Genomic DNA, 25870 nt, shown 5'->3' on the forward strand with positions numbered 1-25870 from the left:
AAATAAATTTTGTGTGAAGCAAGTCTTTATGCTATACAAAAAGACAGCCGCAATTAAGTTTAGCAATAACAATTTAATTACTAAGTGCCTGGGAATTATTCTCGGTGTGTACTAATATCTAAAATATGATAGTTTTCATATACTAACAGATGGAGGCACCTTTCCAGTGTCGAGTATATGAAGATATGAAGCAGAATCTCGAGACGTACCTCAATACGTCTGCACGAATAATTTATCTACTGACATCTTTCATGCCAACAAAACAAGTGTAATGACCTCATGTCTTACATGCAAACAAAACAAGTGTAATGACCTGATATCTTTCATACAAACAAAACAAGTGTAATGATCTGATATCTTACATGCAAACATATCTATCTTACATGCAAACAAAACAAGTGTAATGACCTGATATCTTACATGCAAACATATCTTACATGCAAACAAAACAAGTGTAATGACCTGATATCTTTCATGCAAACAAAACAAGTGTAATGACCTGATATCTTACATGCAAACAAAACAAGTGTAATGACCTGATGTCTTACATGCAAACAAAACAAGTGTAATGACCTGATATCTTTCATACAAACAAAACAAGTGTAATGATCCGATATCTTACATGCAAACATATCTATCTTACATGCAAACAAAACAAGTGTAATGACCTGATATCTTTCATGCAAAGAAAACAAGTGTAATGACCTGATATCTTACATGCAAACATATCTTACATGCAAACAAAACAAGTGTATTGACCTGATATCTTTCATGCAAACAAAACAAGTGTAATGACCTGATATCTTACATGCAAACATATCTTACATGCAAACAAAACAAGTGTAATGACCTGATATCTTACATGCAAACAAAACAAGCGCAATGACCTGATGTCTTACATGCAAACAAAACAAGTGTAATGACCTGATATCTTTCATACAAACAAAACAAGTGTAATGATCTGATATCTTACATGCAAACATATCTATCTTACATGCAAACAAAACAAGTGTAATGACCTGATATCTTTCATGCAAACAAAACAAGTGTAATGACCTGATATCTTACATGCAAACATATCTTACATGCAAACAAAACAAGTGTAATGACCTGATATCTTTCATGCAAACAAAACAAGTGTAATGACCTGATATCTTACATGCAAACAAAACAAGTGTAATGACCTGATATCTTTACGTTTTCACCAGTGGGAAGCTAAACAAACGACAAGCAACTTAAGTTTGAAATAATTTCAGTTTCATGTTTTGTAGTTGCAAAATGTCCATCTACTATACCGAATGGTAATATACTGGATCCTTGCGACTTTGCAATAGGATCAGAATGTAACTTCGTATGCAGTAGAGGATTTGCAGCATCTGACAAGTTAAAGAATTTAATGTGTAACAGCGCTGGACAATGGAGCGCGAAGGGCAGCATTTGTCTAGGTAAAATGCTTTTTAAGTACATAGAAGTTTAATGCTGTAAATCGGCTGTCACTAGACAAAGAATGCATTTTCTAAACTGATTATTTTCTTTTATCAATATCTGAAAAACGGTTATTTGCACATCTGCTTTATAAACTAAACTTATAATAATAAACGTTAATTTTATCTTGGACTTACTGTTTGAAACAAAATGTATTGCAATAATCATACAGACTGCATGTAGTTACATTTTTAAAAAATAATGTTTAAAATTTGTTCATTTCATATAGAATTTTTTTTAAATCTTTCTGATTAAATTGTTGTATTAAATATTTCAGAGTCTGTCATCAGTCCGGAAAAGCAAACACAGAAGGAATCTTTATCTAAACCGGGAGTCATTGTTGGTGTTATAGTGCTGGTTTTAATCATAATCGCCCTGGTAGCAGCCATCATCGTTCTTTTTAGAAGGTACAGGTGGTTTACATATTTTAAAACCTATTGCAATGTATATTGAAACAATATATTCTTATATGTGCATCGTTTGGGCAAAACACGTATATGCATAAATATAATACACGCAATTAAGCTTCTATAAAGGTTCAAGAAGTTCCAAGTTTAACCACAATTGGTTCAGTTCTATGTAAAACTAGCTCTAGTATTGACTAGAATACAGGTATCATTTATCCATATTGTATAACCATTTCTAAACGAAAAACAATCTACTTGATGCATCTCATAAACTTTAAACATAATATACGCAGTATAATGACAAAACTATTCATCGCAGGTAATACTCAAGTGTATTAAACATTGCCCAAGTATTTTGTATTCAGTGCAGTACTCTCGTATTCATTCAGTTTTAAAGGTAGCACTTTCAAGAGTAATTAATGCAGTGCTCAATCATTTAGTTTTCGGGGCAAGACTGAAAACGTTAATACAGTGCTCAAGTATTCAGTCCTAAAGTCAGTATAATAGTATTCAATGCAAACATTCAAAACATTCAGTATTTAAGGCAATGTTCAAGTATATAATACAGTGCTCAAGTATTTAGTGTATAATAACTGAATACAATACTGAAATATCCTAATGCTGAAATATATAGTACGATAATAAAGTATTCAATGAAGGGTTCAAACACCTAGAATTCAAGGCATTTCTCTAGTATAATAGTGCAGTGCTCGAGTAGTATTCAGACCAGTTATCATGTATAAAACGCTTTATTCCTGGCTACAATTAGCAATTACCAATAATAAGTGGAGGAACACATTAAAACTGGTCTGGAGCAAAGTATAAATGTAATAGTGCTGGCCTTTTATCAAAGCCTTAGCTCCACCTAGCATGATTCTGTTATAGGAACAGGATGTCGTGGTAAGACCAGCATGACATTAATTAGCATCAGCACTTTCTTCGTTGTAAAACTCTTTCTCAATGTTGTACTTATTCAAAACTAAAACTTTTTTTTCCTTTAAAAAGTGCTCAGTTTCTATTATCTTAGACATACATTTAAAGTTAAAAAGGTTTTGGTAATACAAATTTATGTAAGGGTAAAAGTGTTGTATATTATACAGATTAATGCGATTATTGCATAATTTCGTCACGTGTCGATGATGTCCTAGATTATGTGATGATTTTAGTCATTGCGGATACAATCCAATCTCAGTTTACCAGTTTGAAATTATTTTTGTAATCATGTCATATATAATTGAGCCTCGCCATGAGAAAACCAACATAGTGGCTTTGCGACCAGCATGGATCCAGACCAGCCTGCGCATCCGCGCAGTCTGGTCAGGATCCATGCTGTTCGCTAACAGTATCTCTAATTCCAATAGGCTTTGAAAGCGAACAGCATGGATCCTGACCAGACTGCGCGGATTCGCAGGCTGGTTTGGATCCATACTGGTCGCAAAGCCACTATGTTGGTTTTCTCATGGCGCGGCTCAATTCATTATTATAAAATATTATACAGCTGAAACTTGGCTTCTCGAACTCGATTATCTGAAAATGCCAGAAGACATTTTCAAGTCCTGTCCTGAAACACGAGCAAGATATCATTATAAGTTGAATTGAGGTTATCTCGAAGGAAAACGCTCGATCCCTTATAATTCGAGATAGTACGTTTTAGCTGTATATCATTTTCTGCTAACATTCCCGACCAGCATAACTGGCAAAGTCATATAGAATATGTACGGTTCTTCATATAACTGGATGTATATAGCTACAGATGTGAGAAACCGGAGTAAAGATGTGCATGTTTAATGCCATACATTTTGCGTTTTGTATGCCATATTTACTACTATAATCAGAACCACGGATGTTACTTCTTAATTGTGTTTTAAAGACAACTAGGCCCCTTTTATTTTCTTACTTGATGCATATGTATGTTTTCTCAAACATATGTTACTAAATTTAAAACTGTACCCTTTCATTCTTTTACTTGATGTAAATGTATGTTTCCTCAAACTGTTACTAAACTTAAAACTCAAAACACATGAGCTGAAGTCTAATTGTCATGCTTATAAGAAATTATGCTGCATAAAATTAAAATATTAAAGATAGAACTGAATGCTGTTATCTTGTACAGTCTATGGATTCTAGAAAATTGAAACTTAAATGGCGGCTGAAGTCCTTGCAGTACGTTAAGTATGGACCGACGAGACCGCCTAAATACTGAACCGATTGAACTGCTACCAAACAGTTTTAGCATACCTTCTAATTACCCTTAGCATGTTCCTGACTGATAGGGCATCATTTGTTGCCTGTGCACGCGTGCTTGCGTGCGTGCTTGTGTGTATATAAATTGTGATAATTCTATCCATGCGAAATATGTTTCATTTTAACGTTTCTTCATCTTTAATGTCAGTTAGTTGAATTTACAATCATATCATATGTCATTTTCAAAAATATTTGAACTGTCTGTAAATGATTTTCTCTGATAAGAATATTTCTTTTCGCGGAGTTACAATTTTCGAAATAAATTAAGTCTTTTAATCTTGTCCTGCAGGGATCATATAAAATGTACATATAAAATAATCATTTAAATTACAGGAATATGGGTAAATCGGCATCACATTACTCAAGCGCTTCCTTTCATAAGGATGCAAGTGGTATTCAGATTGAGAATCCTGGTTATCGTCCAAACAACGACAACGAATCAAATCGACAGAAAGATGAGCATCCTTATTCAAGTGTGGATCCTTCGCAAATGCAGCCAGTTTCGTGAGTATTCGTAAAAAAAGATATTACTTTAAGAGTTTTTATTAAATTATTTTTGCGATAACAAAAACAACCAAATAAACAGCCAATAATCCATGCAAATCTTCATTACGATCGATCGTGTTTAGATTAAGTACACATGGAAGAATCTACATTGTAAATAAGTGACAATGTATTGAAAAAAAAGATAAGTTTTATATTGAAATAGCAATTCAAAAATGTACCGAATAAAAAATGCATATGTTCATGTTGCGTCCATGCCGTAACTGGTATGAGTAACAATTACAATGTAGTGGGAGTACTCTTTTTCATAGTTCGATCATTTCCTATCCAAGGTTCTTGTTTTCAATTAAAAATTTAATCTTCTTCTCCTTCTTGGCGTTCACCATTAAAAATTTAATAAAAAGTTCTTTTCGAAGCTCTTAAGTCAAAAGTCAAAAACAAATTCATTAAAGAAGGAAACATCTGCCTGGATACTTGTTACTTGGAATTATAAGAATTAAGTTCATTTGGAGTTCATGCATGTGTAAACCCTTTCGTTATCACATTGGTTTATTCAATATGTGGAAAGGGTTAACATATGCATGAACACCAGAAAGAAATAATTTAATCCTATCAATATAATATATATATATATATATAGAACATGAACATTTCAATATGAGTTACTGGAACAGTGATGAGTTTCATAATGAAATTTAAGGAAAGAGCCGGTTGGTTCAATAAGCAGAATTTCAAAACAAAATTATATGGAGAATGTTTCGTTTTTTGCTGCGATAGTATTTTCCAAATGTTTATTTCTAGTTTAAATGACATTCATGGACATTGCTCCTAAGAGAATAGAGTGAACATTATACTGCATTTTTAAAGGAACGTTTATTTTTTGTACAATACATGGATAGAATATCATTTACATTTTACAGAATTTCGAACGTCTTGTAAAACACATCTGTTGCCAAAAGATTCTTGTTACTTTGTACATAAATTATCTGTACCCAATAGTTTCTTGTAATAATGTTTCTTGTTTTAGATTTTCTGGGATGGAAGCATCAGGTGGTGGGGGTATTGCAAATCCATTGTATGACAAGGAACCGCTTCCTGAAGTTACTCATGTGGATCTGAATGAGGATAAAACAGTACTTACATACGACTCTTGGCTGAAAGAAAGAGAGAAGAACAAAAACATAGCGTAAATGTCAAGGAAGCTTCCGGTGATGTGATTCCACACAAAAAGCATAATAAACTACCATGTTAACAAACATATGAAAATGTTCTTGTGCTAGTAGAACAGTCATTGTATAATATACATCTTTTCTATGTGCTTACTTGTAGAACTTGGCAGAAAAAAGAGATGAGAAAAGGTGAAAATGTTATGAAATGTTGTTTCACTAACAAAGCAGTCACGCATTATCAGATATAACATAGTTCATCTGCTTCTTAAACGTTTCCATATAGCTAATAGAGCACATCTGCAGTATATTTGAGCCGTGCCATGGGAAAACCAACATAGTGGGTTTGCGACCAGCATGGATCCAGACCAGCCTGCGCATCCGCGCAGTCTGGTCAGGATCCATGCTATTCGCTAACAGTTTCTCTAATTCCAATAGGCTTTAAAAGCGAACAGCATGGAGCCTGACCAGACTGCGCGGATGCGCAGGCTGGTCTGGATCCATGCTGGTCGCAAACCCACTATGTTGGTTTTCCCATGGCATGGCTCATTTGCAGATTTGTAAATACATTGTTTTTTATTAGGACGGCTGGATGGGAGAGACAGCAATTACTCAAGCTTTATCTGAATTGGTCAATGATAGGTATTTCGTCATAGATATACAAATACTACTTCGCTTTTGAGTAATATGTCAGCATATGAAACCGACATCGGGATATTTTCCTGTATGTTTCCATCATTTTGTAAGATTTATGTTGTATAATTTGCGTTATCAGAATATCGCTGTGTCACTAGGCTTTTATAAACTTGCTGGCAAGTATGCTTGTTTTACATGTTTTGATCATATTTAAAAAAAAATGCTACGACATCGTTTTATACAGAAACACTTTCGTATTTCCTATTGAAATTCAACTGAATAAAAAAGTGTCTTGCTTGAACATGCATCGACGGAGGTTATGCTTTGTAAAACACAAGACAATTGTTATCATCATTACTTTCTCTTATAAATATAAATGTTTGTTTTTTCATTTTATTAAACAGTCGTATTAGGTCGATATTACCTTTGTGTTTTAAATAGTAGAAAAATTTATTCAGTGTGCAAGAATGTATTTTCTTCTTATAACTACGCATGTATTCAAGCTATTATACAGTCTATGCAAGGTATATTCCAAAGTATCTAATTCCTTTTTTGTGACGTTTCCAACTTTTCTATTGTTAAACTGTTGTACACTGGTTGGTAGGAGATTAGAGAAAGCATGTGATGTATGGATGTCCAACAAGAAGAAAGTATATTTCAAATTGTTGGGCTAATTCCTTGATACGAAAATGGAATCTAAATGTCAATTTATGAACGGTTGTGTTTGCACTTACAAAATGTTATTACAAAGATTTATTTTTATATTTTTTATGTTTTTATTTTTTGTAAACTTGTTTTTCATAAACTTATGAAAGTGTATGATATATTCACATAATAATATTATATCAAAAATGTTATTCATTTTGTTTTTCCTTATAATTCAAACCGTGATGTTTATTAGGGGTCCTAAGGGCCTTTACAAATAAAAGGGACCGGGTGGTGTAGGTCGCTGACTCCCTTATTGACCTTTGTTCGAAATATCGTATGGTTGTAAACATGTTTTTCGTGTATATGAGAATGTCATTCAGTTGGCTTATGGTATGTCGACGGTTCTACCCAGGTGCCCAACAGTGCCTGCAATAATGCCTGGAGGAGTCCTTTGAGCCTTCATCGGAAAGCTGTCAGTATCACCTAATTGTGTCGTTTTGGGGTTAAACCAGCCTAAATAAAAATCAGCAAGTGTTAGCTAAATACTGACATAATTTTTTTTATGATATTGGTTGTTACGTATCCTATATACGGAATTCCGCTTAAGTAGGTGCTAAGTGGCAAGAAAATTCTTCGTACATTTTTTTACCTTGCACGAACCGATTTACTCAAATCAAGTCTGTTCTTACTTTACTTGGTTGCGCGTTATGATCCCGAGCGATCTTCTTGTAGGTTTTATGAACCTCCTTAGCACACCTGCCTTCTTGTATCAAATACAGAAAAAATATATAAACTTATGTCAAACGTTGTGCCAACAAGACTTTTAAAAGAACTATGCTACTAGATAGGTCACGTTTTACAGCAACCGCATGGCGGTGAAGACTGCTGGCTATTGATATACGTAATATAATCTAAATGAGTTTAAAATAAAGAGACTGCGTAATTATATAACCATTTCACTGCTGCGATAAGAGCAGCCATTAAAAAAGGGGAATACCATACACTTCATCCTGAGATCAAAGACAAAATGGATATGTAAGACATAACATGATCCTACTATTATTCCCTGTTTATCACAGTACATGTATAGTATTTGTTGAAGCAACAAAAATCTTGTTTGATTTAAAGTATACATTTGTGATAGTATAAAGATATGAAACCAGCCATTTTAGTCACAATTGTCTGCTTGTATTGCTCGTATTTCTTTCTGTCAATACTAATGGTTATTGCCTAAGTGTTTGCTGGTAATAGAGGACAGTCAAATGAAAAAAACTATCAACTTTGTCACATTGCTTTTCTGAAAATTTACACATTTTAAAGGAGGCATTGTATCAAATACATTTGTTTGAAATGTGGTAAAATACGTCAGAGTTAGCATTTGAAAAAAAAATAACAAAAAAGTTGTCAATATCAAATACCGGGAATAACATATGCAGAATGCTGATATTAAGAAAAAGCTAGAGTGCTACAACAATTATTTGCCTTTCGATATACGGACTCGAAAACAAAGACAAATATCAAACAGGGAATGCCACGTACCAAAATCGCTGCCTCCCCAAAACGAAACCTACAGCTCGCAGACGTGCACACCACAAACACACACACACATACACACACACACAAAGCCGACACACGAGGACAAAACGAACAAACAAAGGAACACACACACATACACGCGCACACACACAAAGCCTACACAAGAGGACAAAACGAACAAACAAAGGAACACAGTGGGGCACCGCCTTGGAACGGTCAGTGGCAAAAACACCACTGGGGAGCTTAAACCCGTTTATGGTGCGCACCCAACCTCACTCTTACCCCCACCATGTTCCAAAGACACGGGACAGTGTAAATAAAAGTAATCCCCTCCAGGTGAATCTCTAACACACATAGCATTTAGTCAGTCAGCTTGTACTAAACGTCAATAGTAATAATACGGTTGTGAATCGATTTTGAAATTTTCAGAATGACTGTGATACATCAGTACGTTTTATTAAGGGGTATATATGTGTGGTTTATGTAATTATTAAGAATCCATGCGTATTCTGTATATTTGTAGTAATGCGATCTGTTTTAGCAACCTATAGCTCCATAAAGATATAATTTTTATGTTAATAACAAATATAGTAGTTGTCCAAGTAGAAAATATACATAATTGAATAGTACGAGAGTACTAATAGTACACATGGACTTTTAGATTTAAAATAATGGAAAGGTAATCAAAATAACTTATTCGAGAGAATAATTATTGAAAATCAGATTAATCAAGAAAGTAGTATTTTTAATGTTCATAACAAAACTGTATTAAACAACATTCTAAACAAAAACTTTGTGGACCTTTAACGTACACGTCGAGTGTATATTGACAGTTTGATAGCGTGACAGTTTGCGCATATCATAATCAAAATGTACAGTTCACAAATGTATGACACTGAAAATTATATTCAAGTTAAAAAGCAATATCAAATCATGAAAGCGTGAATAAGTTTGTAAAGATTTAGGGTATTACAATTATCATTTAACCGTTGCAATCTCTGTTAAGTTTGTAGTACATTTGTCTAGACATTTTACGCTAGTTAAAATTCAGTCTTTATCAGTACAAAACTGCAAAGTTTACGACAAATATCATTTATTTTTGCATAAATTCAGTACGAGCAGAGTAAGGCTCCATTTAGCTGTACAAGTATTGATATGGACAAAAATTCCATTCATTACTTTTTTCATTAAAACACCCCTTTTTACCTTTGCGCACATATCAGTGTACGCACAGGCAGATTTATTCAAAAGAAGCATTCTTTTATAAATCTGACGTACACAGAAGCATGTAAAACTGATGTCAGTCAGCAATCGAATCATTATTTTTGGACATACATTGGTAAATATCAGTACGATAAACTTTCTTGTCTAACTTCTTACAAGCGTCACTTTAAACATATTGTACCCTCATATGAAATATAATTAAAGTTTCATGCTTTAATGTAAACATTTTAAGTTGATCTATGAATTCAAGGTGTGAGCATTTGCATTGAAAACGGGATATATATAATTATAGCTTTCAGCTTTTATCATCACCAACTTACATGCAAAAATCAGTTAACCTCACTTAACATGCAATTTTCTGCAATATATACCTTTTGATATGGAGATGTAAGGATATACAATACGAGTATAATATATTTATGAGCAAAAAAAACACCTGAAAGCATGTTCGTACGAAATGAAAGGCAAATCACAATAAATATGCGTCAGATCGGTATAAAGTTGGCAGTAGAGCAAAACCGTAAAACTGGCAATAGAAGTAGAAGCAGTAGCAAAAGCGAGAAACTGACAGTAGCAGCAGCGGCTCTAGCAATAGCAAAACCATAAAATTGGCATTACCATTAGTAGCAATAGCAGTAGCAGTAGCAAATCGTGAAACTGGCAGTAGCAAACGAAATAGTAGCAGTAGCAAAACAGTGAAACTGGCAGTGACAATGGCAGAAGCAAAATCTAACAATACTGAGTACTCATTGTCAACCTATGGCATACCAGTTCGGACAATTACGCTGAGGGGACCGGTGTATAACAAAAACAAAACAATTAAAAATATTAAATGTTGAACTGATTATCTAGTATGAAAAGAGAATAAAAGATCTCTGTTTTTATTACTGTTTCTATTGGCACACAAAATTTATTTTTCACGGTTTATATTTTACTTTTGTAGACTGGTATCTTTATATAACTTTTTTATATGTAATAAATCCAAGTGAAACCTGTGTGATTTCTAATTCGTTTTCTCGGTTCTATTTAAACACCATAAATAGTTCTCTGAAGATCAGTTTTATTATATGAGCACAATGTACTCCAATTGCATCTGTGTACTACAACCTAGGTAATCAGTATCTTAATTTCATAAATGAGCTGCGCTGTGAGAAAACCAACATAGTGCGTTTGCGACCAGCATGGATCCAAACCAGCCTGCGCATCCGCACAGTCTGGTCAGGATTTGCTGCTCGCTTTCAGAGCCTATTGCAATTAGAGAAACCATTAGCGAACAGCATGTATCTTTTACCAGACTGCACGGATCCATGCTGGTCGCAAACGCACTATGTTGGTTTTCTCGTGGCGCGGCTCAAATACTGATTTCATATTGCAATAACTTCCAAATTTGTCTGATCTTTGTAAATCAGCATACTGATAACCTACGTAATTTTAGAAATATGTTATAATTAAATGCATGTGGTTAATGTCTGTATTTTGAGACTATGCTTAATGACTTTACCATGATCGCTACGGGCTCGAACCCAACGTTGAATGTAGATTAAGTATAATTTAAATAGCTATCCTGTTGTCCTAAGATGAATTTTTGGATTTCTTAGGTGTATACCTGTGCTCGATATCTATTTTAGAAACGTTCTCCTATTCATTATTATTCTTTCAAATTCTGTTCTGTTTGTCACGTCAAATCTGTATAAGATTCTGTATTTCATTTTAATCTATATATTGCCAACAGCGGTTGCATTTCATTCGTTCAAAAAGGTTATAAAGGTATCGACTGACAGCTGGATTTTGTAAACACGATGGTATATTTGTATGTAAACCAAAATAACACTTCAGATACCAGGTTGCAACTAATGCAATATGCGCTTTATTGCAAAATGTTACTATTGCTTGCATATCCTGTTATAAAGTGACATCTTCGTTGCACATGTTTTACTAATTTCAAATCACGATTTTGTCAGTTGCAAACATTTTGTTACAAATAGCATGCCTATCAAATAAAAACATTCAGCCTTTATAAATATCCTGTTACTGCTGTATTAAGCGCAGACTAAAAAAAAAGAGAAATATCCCACATTTTAACATTGGATCCAGGATAACAAAACCAAGGAGCTGTATTTTCAACAATCATGCCCACGTGTGTATGACCAAATATGTTGTATTTGATGCTTTACGTTCAAAGGAGAAAATCATACGAAGGTCAAGTCATCTATATAATATCATTTCGCAGGTGGCTTTTTGAAGGCGAGTATTAACTAAACCGGGTCATTTATGTAAGCTGTTGACCAAAAATGTTGTTTATTAAAGTTTTAAGTTTGAAAGTTAAGGTCTTATGAGGGTCAAAATCATTTGAATATATGTCACGTGTTGCCATAAAGGATTTTTGAGTGCGAGTATGAATTAAGTTGTGTCATCAATATGGGTTGTAGGCGAAATGGTAAAATCTGATTAATAAAAACAATTTGGAGGTTTAATATTTGAAAAGGATGATCATATGAATGTCAAGATCATCTACATTGTCAGTTTGTAGTTCAGGCCACAAGGTTTAATGAGTGTGAGTTATAATGTGATTGGGCCAATAATTTTGACTGTGGGACCATACATTTTTGCTTTTTAAAGTTATTAGTTTAAAGGTGACGGTCATATGATGTTCAAAGTCTCCAAATTATGCGTCGTTTTGTAGGATTGTTCAGTGTGAGTTTGAACTAAATCGGGTCATTTATGCTGTGTTTCGAAAGCCATTTAGTACTGATTATTACATAACATATATATTTAAAATTCATGCCACTCTCGCTGCATATTAAGTTTCTTTTGTGGTTGGCCGTCCTTAAGTTCAACCTTAGTATATTGTGAACTTGGTCGTTGAAAAAACGTTAAAGACGGCTATGAATAAAAATCTTTCAAAGTTATGAAACTTCACCTATAAAGCACGGTTCATCTTAAGTAGACACGCACTTAATGTACACTATTAAACTTGTGTTAAACCTAAAATGTAACCGTAAAGTCAATATATTGTACACTCAATACATGCGTATATCAAACACGGGTGATTTAATGTTAGCGTTTATGGTACATGACATTAATACGCTAATGTTAATTACCCTCCTACTTCGTTTGTAGGGGCATAGACTATTTCAAATATTAAATACTAAAGTACTTATTCTTTTGAAAATAACGAAACTCGAATGTCATCATTTAAAGCAAATCTAAATGTACATTGAATATGACTAAAATGTCAAGACCCTGCATGCAACCTCACATATTATTATATAAATAAAAAGTGTATGGTTTCCCAAAATAGCCCATAAAAGCCGTTCATTCTATGTAGGTCATGAGATCACATTAAATATTTCATTTGACGGGGTAGATACAATTACCCGACAAAAGAGCTATACTAGGCTGCGTAACTAGGGTTATAAAATGTAATACACAGAGAGAAGTTAAGAAGAAAATTGTTAGGTGCAATTGATACTGTACAGTTACGAAATGTTAAAATCAATTGTAAAAATAGGAAACGCTTACATAGCAACAGTTGTATAAATAATAAAATGCGCAGGAAAAATACACATTTAGCATAGCTTTCAGGACTATGTGTTTCATGCAGAATACGTAGCAGTGCCACAAAGGAAAGCTTCGTTTTAGCTGTGATGACAAACTAATTTCAATTTTCAGTTGGCACGATATCAGAATCTCGGAAAAATTAAAAGCGTAAATTAAAAGACAAAAACCAAATAATGATGTATTAAAGGAAGGCAAGTGATTCTGATGAACAGAAATGAATTTAAACTTTCCTATTAAAGTGTGTGTATATAGAACTGAAATTTAGCTTAGCATTGAGTAGATTTATGGCTTGCTGATGCATATTAAACAGTATCATTTTTATGTTACTTTTCGTACATTTATTTAAAGTTAGACGACAGAGGTTGGCTTTTAACTGAAATTAAAATATGGGTGTACCTTTTCTTAGGATATACAATCAAGATGTGATATATCATACTTATTGTACAATCTAAAAGTATTTACATTTAGCTTTGAAGATTTTATCTATCTGAAGTTTGAATGAGGCAATTGTGCTGAATAACAAGACATTTGGTGTTAAAGTTTAGTCAATAAACCATGCAGATAATTTATGCAGTATCTTTTCCGAAATAACGTAGCATATCGTTATAAAAATACATTTATAGGGTTTTCAACATTATAAACATAACTGAACAGGTCACTCAATCAGAATATTTAGTGTATTTGACTGCGTAATGATCAGATGCAAATTCTTGCAACGGTTTTCTCATGTAACTTTGAGAGTAATCGCTCTAAATCCTTCTTTTTAAATATTAAATTGCATGATTGATCCATTTTTAAACATACCTACTTTAGTAACATGATGTATGTTGACCTCCATGTAAAATGAATGTCTTGAGAATGTTTTGATTAACATGATCGTCTTTTAAAAGAGCTACGTTAATATTTAATTTCGAAAAAAAGAATAAGAGTTTTGTGTTCTACCTTGTAATTGTAATTAAACTTCTCATTTATGCGAAAGTCGATATCTGATAAACATTGTTTATACAGCTGAAACATAAAACCATAAAGAATTTATTTTGCAAACAAAAATATCGAAACGCGTTACTTCCAATTACCGATATAATGTGGAACAATTTTGAGGAAAGACGAGGTCTTGAGTTTCGAGCATTTGAGTATGATTTTAGAATAGAACAATAACATGTATATACCGTATGTAAAAGATTGAAAAGCTTAGCTCCTAAAAGCTCTTATATCATAATGTAATTTTCAATACATCGTAAATTTGAAAATGTACGGGTATTTTGTTAAAAACCTTGTGAATGCAAACAAAAATGTACGTGCACCGTTGAAATTGTATATTTTGTGTGAGTCCTTATTTTTTCCATTATTGACAAAGCTTAATTATGGTTCAGCGTTTTGCTATAATGTAAAATCTGATAAATTCCGTGTCACTACCGTCTTATTGTATATATCTCATATTAAGAAACGTTAATAAATGTCAAATTGTGAAATCTAACCTTTAAGGAAAACCAAAGGTGACCATTTTTCAGGCACGAGCCGCGGGTCACCTGGACAGGGTAAAAACATAGAGACCTTCCACCAGTCAACTATGTTATTTCGTCACATGCAGATTCAGGGATGGCTCGAACACAAAGATGTCCGGGGCAAGTGCTTCGAAGCCAACAACTTTAACCGCGCGCCCACAGGAGCCGCATTGAATTAATATCTATTAATGGTAATATAAAAAGGTGGTTTGTTTAATAGTATATAAATATCTCACTGCTTCAAAAGGAAAGTAAATGCTCTTAACACGAGGCGGATACTGCCACCGGCTGGCAGTATTTTTCTGAATGTCTGACTGTCCCGTGAAGTAGAAATTTGAAATAAGTTTTACTATAATTAATTTGGATTTTAGAAATATCTGCCAGTTCCTGGCAATTTAAGATTTGATTATTATAACTAAGCCGCTGTGTATAAAAAATAAATGTTTGTTGTTTTTTTTTCAAAAATAGTGTAATAAAAAATTAACGACCGTTTTCGGATAGAAACGGAAATACTATCTAAGAAGTTTTCATTTGCAATAAAAATGTAAAATGATTGTAAAATAGTTATAAAATATAAATCCCAAGGTTATGAACTTTTCACCATATAGAGTTTGAATATTAAGTACAGTTTCAAACCTGATATGGTTTGTAATTATACAAAATAATAATGTTCTAGTTTCGTAGACCCTCTTGTCTATTCAGTCTATCAAATACTTCTTCTACTGTTTATATTTGCTTTTCTTTATCACACGTTTGGATTTATCGACGGACATGAAAAACAGTACACATATAAGGCCATGCATGACAGAGTATTTTTGTTTTAATTCAATGCTACTGCATTGTTTTACACTCTTACGACTTAAGATCGTAACAGAAATTGAAGAGGATAGAATTTCATGATGAAAAATCCCAAGTGCCTGAGGTGGGGTTCGAACACGGGTCGTACGGGTGGAAGGCCAGTACTCTAACCACTGAGCCTGACGCAGTTGTCAGAGATTGGTTTTAAACGCGAGGCTATACGTAAGGTAAGCGAAAACAATAATCCACTGAATATTTTATTTCATTATTTGTAATATAAACTGTTTATAGTCATATCACTTCGGGTTTACATTTATCTTAAATTTGTAGTGAATCAATTTCGTCTAACTTACACATATCTGACGCAAGAAACATTTGCGTCTGTGCGCGCCTCAAAAGGGTGAACTGTCACCCTTATGAACTACAGTTAGAAAATGTGTCAAACTATGTAGTATTTTTCCTTTTGCATGACGTAATTATCGGAGCATGATGGGTTTATATCTATAGTAAGTTTTAGTTCATAAATGTATGTCTTTGTTAGGCATGTCAAAATTTATAACGCTATTTAAAAAGTAATATCACACCACAAAAGATTAAACGTACTACATACTTCAAGTGAATCGATCAGAATAATTTGGAATACTATCAACTAACATGAAGAGAGACAGCAAATTAAATATTATTTCTGTCACAATGCAGCTAGAACAGATTTCGACTCGATATTGCTCTGCAGATGATACATACAAAATATGTTTTTCACATTGGAATATAAAAATACTTTGACCATGCACCCCGATGCATGTTTTTGCAATGGAAGTTCAGTTTTTACTGTCGTACCAATGCCAACACAAGGTTCACTAGAATATTTTCCTACCAGTGAAAAACGAATATCTTCACTACAAAGCAAATCAAGTAAACACAACATTATTGCTGAATATTATTAACAGGCGCAGTGCCTTTGAGTACATACACAAACTCAGTTTTAACTAACTTAACTGTAAACATCATTTTTGAACAGACACAGACCAACACCGCTTATATGAAGCTCGCCTGTGTACCATTCACCAATATGAACGCTAGATTAACAAAAATCATCCAAACTGTACCATTCTCTGATTCAAATCAAATTTCAAGTATCAAAAAGCCGCCTTATGTCTTTTGATACTTTTATGTGATGTCGAAGCCCATAGTCGTTTGAGTTTACGATTTTAATGTTTAAGTATAAAAGATAAACGGTAAGGGTAAATTTCCCAGAAGCACAGAGAACCCCAAGATATATCAGTGTCAAACCACTTATATAAAAAAAAAAATCAACAGGTATGTGAAAAATGTCTTCTCTGTATCTCTTTGACAATTGTTTTTAATAACAGAAAAATGATACACAACAGTACATTTTGCCTTTCACCACGACCTATTCAAACATCTTATAATTAGCATTTTTTTCAACAGACACTTTTAGTTTCGTAGATTAAGAGATATAACTTTTATTCGTAACTGGTTAGGTGTCAAAATCTAAAATAATAACATATGAATTTCTGTGGCCGAGTTGTAAAGGTTGTTGACACGAATTGTTTGTCCCTAAAAACTTAGGGTCCATTACCTGACTTCGGTAGAGGATTCTTGACAGCAAATAATCAAGTTGACATTCGTAAGGTCGGCAGTTCTATATACATGCCCCATCGGTGCCTCTAAGAAGGCACGAATCGGCACTTAAGGTCTTCCTCCACCATGAAAAAAAATGGGGAGTCTGTGTATGGCATATATGGCAGTGTAATGTCAAACCCAAGTGAATGGAGAAATAAATGTAATATATAAATATGATTTTGCAAAACACATCTGGTTTATCACTGAAAGCAATTTGCATGTTTACAAAATTAACGCATACTATAAAAAATGCGTTGTAATTATCCAGCAACAAAAGAAACAGAATACAAATAAAGTTTGATGAAATTTGTTCTTAGATAGTGGCATATATTGGCCATGGCTGTGAATATATAATTTTGAATAACTTTATGAATAAATGCAATGATGATAATCTAGAAGTCTTTGTACCTAAAATTCTGCTCCGGAAACGGTAGCAGAGCGGATAAAAGCGCTGGTCCACTTCTCACACTCATATCATTGACAATTGAATTTTTTCTTGGAAAGTTCTTCGGTTTTAATATGTAACAAGTTCTGTAAATTAATAAACAAATCAGATTCTTTTTCATTTTAAAGACTGACATGAGCATCAATCATACTAGATTCTATTTAAACAAATTATGAATTATGATCATATCACCTGGTATATATCCGGTACTGCTCATGCGGCATTTAACGTCTGTAACAAAATACTAGCTGAAGCCGGTGGCTGAGTTCTTATCAGCCCGACGTCGTCGTTATCAGCCGGTACTGGTTTGTGCGTGCCTTCTTTTTGTACCTAGTCCGCCAAGGTCAGGATCTATTACGTTTGGATTTCGGCATGGTGTAGATATATGTAAAAGAGAAAAAAATATATATATATAGAATCTATTTGTATGTTTACTGTTTTTATTTTGCTGCTGTTTTATTATTATTATTATTCAAATTGTTAAATAACTGCACAGTTATTTTACTCTTATTATTTATCATAAATCACAAATTATGATGCAATTCTTATCCCGTATCAATTAAGTCGTGGTGCCACGAAATATAATTGTAAAAACTAATTTAATTTATTTCAAACGTGCAACCAAATTACTTAAAAAATATATTCTCAACACATTTAGATAGTGTTTATATTAATACATCACAAAATACAAACTTATAAATATTTCTTTAGAGACTTAGATTGAAATAGTTTGACAGAGCACTAAAAGCACGTCTACCTTCGTTGGAAGTCAGCGAGAAAGAGGACGCTCCCAGCGCGTGCTGATCTTCTCATTATAGAGGGCGCTGTAAGCGCGTGCTAATCTTCTCCTTAAATTACGTCATCATATTAAAAACCAATTAACTAATAATTCTTTTGTGCTAGATAAATAGTTTAATCTTTAGCGATTAAACTCAATATTCAGACCCAAACGAAAAGCAAAAGCGCCAAACTGCTGTTGAGGTTTTATTTCATATTCAGTGTGTTTGATTTACCAGATAATGCAATGGATGAATACAGCATATCAAAACACATTTATTGCAGTGTTAAAAAGACTGCACTCTAAGTTTCTATTAAACTATAAAATGATCCAAACATACACTGCACAAACGACATCTTCTAGTATTCAAAGTGTCCAAATACAAATAATTATATATCTAATATTACTTTCCTCATCGACACATGAGTAATATCAGGTAATAATACCGCATCAAAATTGAATATCATTTATTAATACATTAATTTGTGATGGTGAACATTTTAGATGGTGCTTATGATTTTAATAACTTAGCCGCAAACTTAATGTGAAAATTGGATATATATATAATTATTGCTTTTAGATTTAATCACCGCTCATATACCGTAAAACATAAGATAACTTGTAATGACAGCATTAGAGGTATTTTAGCGGCTAAAGATGGTAAAGATTAAAATGCAAATTAATCAAAAATGTATTATCTGTTTCAATTTGTCCTGTTTTATCGAGCAAATTTTATTGATTGCGGTAGGGCAGAGGTTCTGTTCCGCGGTACGTTCGGTCTTCAGAAGTGTTTTTTTTTTTTTACTTCACCTTTAAAGCTGGAAAGTCGCCATATTATCCTAGTTATATCATTGTGACATAACTCCCTTACTCAACACCCCTCCCCACATCCCAAAAATGTTCGTTTTAAGGATGAAAAAAGGGTTAACAGTTATGTAAAAAAAATCTTCTTTTTATCTCTTTGACAATTGTATTTAAACAATCTGCCATTTTTGAGAACATCATTACTTTTACTAATTGTTTTTATTATCTCTTATTAATCTTAATTTCTCTGATTTACAGGTCTTGTCATTTTTAAATTGGTTCTTCTTTGTGCAATATGGCTATATATCTACAAAATTTACAATAAGGTATGCTTCTCTCATGAAGATAAAACCTAAAGTAAAAACTCTTGAAATATATATATGAAACATCAAAGTGTTAAAGGCAGAATTAGATTATATAAAGTCTAAATTAAAAAAGTCCTGAGTCCTTTGAATAACCAAATATCAATATTTTTATGTTGTTTGGTATATATATCAATAACTGAAATTCTTATATGTTTGCATAATATTATGTGGTTGGAAAAAGAATGATAACTCGTACTTCATGTGTAGATGTGTATCAGGTACTTTCAAGCGCAGACTTCGTCTGCAGTACAAAAATATTGAGAGCAAATCATGTAGCAAAGAAATCCAGGGAGTTTCTCAAAAGGTTTATCAGCACATAAATAGTTAAAATTTAAAATGTAATCAAAGTGCAGTGATTACATTGCGCTGTCTGAAACCGGTCATAATTACATAGATTCAAGTACACAAATCATTCGCATACCACACAAAGTTAATGCACAAGTTTTATAGATATTTTATTGTCATATTTGTAAATCCCGAAAGTAAAGGAATTTACAGCGAAATGTAAATACAAATTACGATTACATGTGTTTTAAAACCGGGTTCAACAGGATTTTGATGAAATTTTATGTTCAACATTTTGAAATTTCCCGACTGCAATCAGCTCAGTTGGGCGTGCTTTGATTTAAGGTGCTTAGCCCTATATCGGTATTCTTCATACTTCTATAGGGATTCTTTTCACCGTTTTCTTTCTCGCTAAAGTATTTTCTTGCGTTTTTTTTGTTTGTTTGCAGTGGTTATGGATATGGTGACACATTTGTTTTATTGTGATTTTAAGCTTTGTTTAAGTAGGGAGACCTCGCATATCACTCCAAGCATTACCCTATGCATTATTTCATGGACTCATGTGGGCATTTGATTTGTAACAGACAATCGGACGACTTGCGCACTTGAAACTTAATTCAGCTCAATTGCTGTGATTTGTCCAATAACATGACAGATAGAAAAAAGTAATTAGAAGAAAGATAACTGAAATATATGTGACAGAGGCACTTATTGTGAACTGATGTTGCTGATACGGATTTAAGCATCACTTCTTACACCGACGTATTTTGTAAGTACTCCGTCAAATTTATATCAGTTTGTATGTAAATCTGAACGTCAAGAATAAAAGAAGCAAAATGTACTTTACTGTGGCTCGCATCTGATAAAAATCCGTCATTATCATAAAATGGCATGTTCTCTTTTAGGTCTTCATTTTGACATAACTCTCTTACTCAGCTCCTCCCACCCCACCACTCCCCCCGCGAAGTCTGGTCAGGATCCATGCTGTTCGCTTTTAAAGCCTTTTGGAATTTGAGAAACTGTTAGCGAACAGCATGGATCCTGACCAGACTGCGCGGATGCGCAGGCTGGTCTGGATCCATGCTGGTCGCAAACCAACTATGTTGGTTTTCTCATGGCACGGCTCAAATGATATTTGCAACGCTAAATAACGTTCTATAGCTTTTAAAAAGTTTAGTTCTGTATTAACATTTACTTTATGTTTGAACAAATATATTGTAAACTTGAAAACGACATGAACTTTTGCCGAATATAGGGTATATTATAGCGTATCATTTTACAAACATGTGTGCGAACAAAGTAAAGGTATTGTATTCAGTTTTAATATCACTCTTTCCGTTCAGACGAAGTAGGATCGAGTGTTTCTTTGTATAGGTGATCATGTTGCTTTCAAAGTTCAATTTGGTTCGATTATCAAGACGTCTTTAACATGACATACTTAAATAGCAATATCATAGCTCAAAAAGAGCGACTAAAAACGTTCTCGCTTTGCTATTTACATTTTCTAAAACAGTCAAATATAACACACAAAGAAAGAAAGTGGCGACCAATGTATTAATTTCTTGGAAACAATATGAAGGTTTGTAGAAATATTTTCCGAGGTTATTTTTCAGGATGTCTTGTTGAGTTGTATATTGTAACATTTTAATTTCTAATGACAGAGATTGTTTCAGTTAAACAACTGAAACATTGCTTATGATTTATTTAACATTTGCTCTGAGTATAGACATTTAGCAAACAAAAGATCGCCTGTTCCTGTTATCTTTACCAAAAAAAACAACAACAAAAAACCAATCACCTCTAAAAACGATCTTCTAGTTTACATAGCATAATCTATCCTACATTTTGAAACATGAATATTGTAGTTTCGGGAAGTCTTTTCACCTTCATTAAAATTTTGTATCTGAAGAATATTTTAATATTCATACGACCGTGGGATTCATAAGAAGAAATAAAAGAGACATTCATTTTAATTTCAAAAGATCTAGCATTTTTTCAACATTGTTTCTGAAATAAAACCTCTCTAATGTAAATAAAATGTAGACACCAGACAAATCTGTGTTTGTACAGTTTGCACGGATCAAACATCTAACAAATAGGAAAAACGAGTAACTAGCAGTTAGCGATGCTGTGTGGAAAATCAAAACAAAATTGAGAAGAGGACAGACTTAGTCTCGAGTCTCAAGTGTGAATATAGAATAGAAAACATGGCACATAAACAAAATAATAAATAACAGAATGCATAGCTGCTGTCTCATATTAAAACAACCCTTTGTCGTCACGGTTGTATGTTACGGGTAGCTCAAAGTAACGAAGACTGCACTTGTTATTACACATAGATAACTGTCCATAACTTGGCACGACAAAACTAAACTAGCCGAGGACTATGATTTTACAGTTCAACAAAGACACAATATAAGTTAAATTGGGATTTTATGAATTCAATTTGATCGGATGACTTCAGGTACTGATCCAGCAAGTGTTTTAGACACCTAGGTATAACCAGCGGCTTTTAGCATACCAGCTTTGTTGATTTTGCTTTGTCACAGAAGAGCGCTCGAACACAGAGAGGTGAGGGAAAGTGCTTCGAATTTAACAGACCGGCCACAGTGGTCAATAGTAGTTAGGTAATACTACAATTTAAAGTAAAAGAATGTTATATATACAAAATGAAGCTGCAAAAGACACTCGTGTATAAACTTCTTGACCTTATATTTGGAATGCAGACGCTTTCAACACCTGAGGTGTTTTGCAGTTCAAATGCAATACGCAATTTAATATCATCCCAGTTTCGATGGTCGTCAAATCATTATCATGTTTAGTTTATAAATGTATAGCTGTAAAATGTGTCAAATATTCATCGTTAAATAAAATGTATTAACGCATGATGGAGACACCAATAAAAGTTTTGATATTTTGAATATAGATAGATAGATATATCTTTTATTCCACCATAAGATGAGAAGCATACAATTCACATCATAATAAAGAAATTATATGAACATATAATACATAGACAAAACATATCTATTGAACACAAAAGAAATGAGAAATGATAAAGTGTAAAAGCAATTTACATTGAGATAAATGACAATTTATAATTTCTAATATTGAATGTTAAAGAGCTAGTCCATGATATTATTTTAAGTATACATAAACAACAATAATAGTGTAAAACATACGGCACGTAAATATTTATCAATATGCAGTTGTTTAGTTTCATAATTAGTAAGAAAATGTGTATTAAACATATTTTACTGAATTATTATCAATACATCAATTTTGAATGAGCATTCATTATTGTCTTTTTGGATATTGTATTATAATTTATAACTGTATTAATTATACGTAATGAAACGTAAAATGCAAATAAATACATCCGCTGCAACCCCTCAAACAGAAAACAGTATTATTCTATTTATACAAAAAAAAAACACTCAATAAACACTGACCATTAGAAACTTATTGACGGCACTGTATCAATCATGCAGACTTTGAAAAATGTTGCATGTTTCTAATAGTCGATAAATATTTCACGTACTATAACTACATGAATTAAGTTTCGTTTTTCAATTAGCTCTAACGTATTCACTTTGATAATGACCTAATCTCGAAAGTCGAAAATATTACACCACATTAATCATAAGTATGTCCGTGCCTTATTTGTCTTAGAGCGAAAACGAAAGATTAAAAGGCAAATAATGCAGGAAATGTTTTATCATTCAAAGTTTTTTATCATAATGAAATAGCACAAACATTAATATTTACATAAGATAAGTTAATAGCCATTATAGAACTACACTGCATATGATTTTAATTAAAGGATGTTTCTTACAGTGTGTCACACACAACTTTCGAACAGTGTCATTTATAAAACGTAATCATAATATATGTATACTGTCTATATTATGTTTTAATGTATTGCCTTAAGTGAAAGGCACCTGGAAATTCAAAGATTTTGTGAGATGATGCGTAAAGCGCACAGTTATTTTATAGCAGGAAGTTCTTTGAGAATCGCTGATACTCATAGTTGGGAAGCCAGCTAGCATTTCCAGTATTTGATTTCGGAAATCTAATTGGCAAAGTGTCACAAACAGAGGTGAATAAGCTTTTGAGTACAGATGACATATCAAAAATCAAGTCTACATGTTTATCTGGCAAAATACTCCTATAACTGATTAAGACTCCATGTGGCTGCGCAGGTAAGATATTTAAATGCATTTTATCATTACAATACAATTATACTATTACATTGTACAACAGTGTCGCATATTTTGCATAGCGAAATACAATTGCAAAGTTTTAACAGTCACAACAATACCAATCAATACTACTGTACCAATAAACAAGCAAAGAAAATTAATTACATTGCTGCCGGAGAAATAAGTACAGATGAAAATCATAACACGCGCAATGACTGCGTAAAAACGAAAAATAACAGTCACCACTAACTAAATGTAAACATCACTTCTGAACAGACAAAGACCGATACCGCATGGATGAAGTTACATTGTTTACTGTTCACCAACATCAACAGTTACCTTAATGCGCAATATCAAGTCAAAATTCAGTATCAAAATACCGCATCATTCTTTTTGTGCTGTATTAATGTGACGTCAAACGGGATATGAATTTTTAAGATTGAGTTTATGACTTTAACTTAATATTTGCATAAAAATGGGAAAAAGAAGTATGTTTTTCATCTGTAACGACTGCTTACTTAAACGTAAACATCTTATGAATAGCAACTGCTGCTATAGGTACCATTAGATATATAGATTTAGAGATATATCAACGAAAACAGCCAAATTTTGTTTTTATAGATTATTTAGAACAGACAGTATAGCAAAGCTACAAAACGTAACATTTATATGAAAAAAGTCTTTAAACTGTAATCTCTGAGGCCGCAAGGTTAAGGTCGAATCACTTACACAGTTGTGGGTTCGAAACCTGGCTTTGGGTGTAGAATGTTTTCATAAAGGAGGCCATCTAAAGCCGGTGGTTCTACCTTCGTGTGGTTCCCGCTTTGCACGAATTAAGGCATAATTGTGCACATGTCTTCTTTCGCCATGAAAATCTGGAAACTCGCAACATGACCAACTAATATGTCGCTCTGGCGGTAAATCACACAAAATAAATAATTCCAGTTCATTAAATACATTTCTGTTGCAAGAAACAAATGTAAAACAACGCCTAGTTCAGTATTTTGAGATATATATGTTTACAAAGTATAACAATCATTAGAATTCAGACCTAAATGAAACATGGAAAAACCATCTATTCATGTCCGATGTTTACGGTTTTGATTTACTCAATATGAAATACAGGATTGCAAAAATAATGCAATGCAAATTTGCAACAAAGACTTGCTGTCACTAAACATAATTATTATGATCCAAATAAATTCGGCTCGAGTAATATTTTACAGTTTTCAAAGGGTCCACATTCATACCTGGCTAATAAATAATATCTATTATATCATTCTCATCTATGCATTATCTGGTACCGTAAAATTTCAATATTAAAATTGCAAATCCTGTTATATGATATATCAATGTTGCGGCAGAGAATATTTACTTCTCAGATGAAGAATACGATTTAAATGTATGAGTAGCAAAGTTGAAAATAGTAAATATATAATTATAGGTTTCAGCTTTTATCATCTCTCGTGTACCGTATGAAACATCAGATAACTCGTAATTACTTCAATAAACACATCATAAAACATATCAGCACAGAAGACGGGACAAAATGAGTAATATTTTAATGAATAACGGAGAATACCATTGCGAAGTTCTTTAGAGAAACAACAAATGTGACAGTTACGAAGTTTTG

General features: G+C 33.0%; 2 protein-coding genes and 1 long non-coding RNA gene across 5 annotated transcripts in view; 2 read left to right on the forward strand and 1 right to left on the reverse strand.

Moving 5' to 3' along the window:
• Positions 1–7299, forward strand: part of LOC123548444 (prolow-density lipoprotein receptor-related protein 1-like) — an 86398-nt gene extending 79099 nt beyond the window's left edge. For all 3 annotated transcript variants that reach the window (XM_053546409.1, XM_053546408.1, XM_045335725.2), the window contains exons 26-29: positions 1272–1445; positions 1763–1892; positions 4470–4640; positions 5668–7299. In XM_053546409.1, the coding sequence (XP_053402384.1) occupies positions 1272–1445; positions 1763–1892; positions 4470–4640; positions 5668–5830 (638 nt within the window). In that variant the 3' untranslated portion in view covers positions 5831–7299. The remainder of the gene's footprint in view (positions 1–1271; positions 1446–1762; positions 1893–4469; positions 4641–5667) is intronic.
• A 14690-nt stretch (positions 7300–21989) lies between these two features.
• LOC128557881 (uncharacterized) lies at positions 21990–25263 on the reverse strand. The gene is made up of 2 exons (XR_008371462.1): positions 24967–25263; positions 21990–22668 (listed from the first exon to the last, which is right to left on the reverse strand). It is a non-coding gene; the product is annotated as an uncharacterized LOC128557881 (long non-coding RNA).
• Positions 24222–25870, forward strand: part of LOC123548445 (prolow-density lipoprotein receptor-related protein 1-like) — a 70608-nt gene continuing 68959 nt past the window's right edge. Inside the window, exon 1 of the mRNA XM_053546407.1 lies at positions 24222–24237. The gene's annotated coding sequence lies outside the window, so the exon portion shown is untranslated. The remainder of the gene's footprint in view (positions 24238–25870) is intronic.

The sequence above is a fragment of the Mercenaria mercenaria genome, chromosome 6 (genome assembly GCF_021730395.1).
Source record: "Mercenaria mercenaria strain notata chromosome 6, MADL_Memer_1, whole genome shotgun sequence".
Taxonomy (NCBI): Eukaryota; Metazoa; Mollusca; class Bivalvia; order Venerida; family Veneridae; genus Mercenaria; species Mercenaria mercenaria.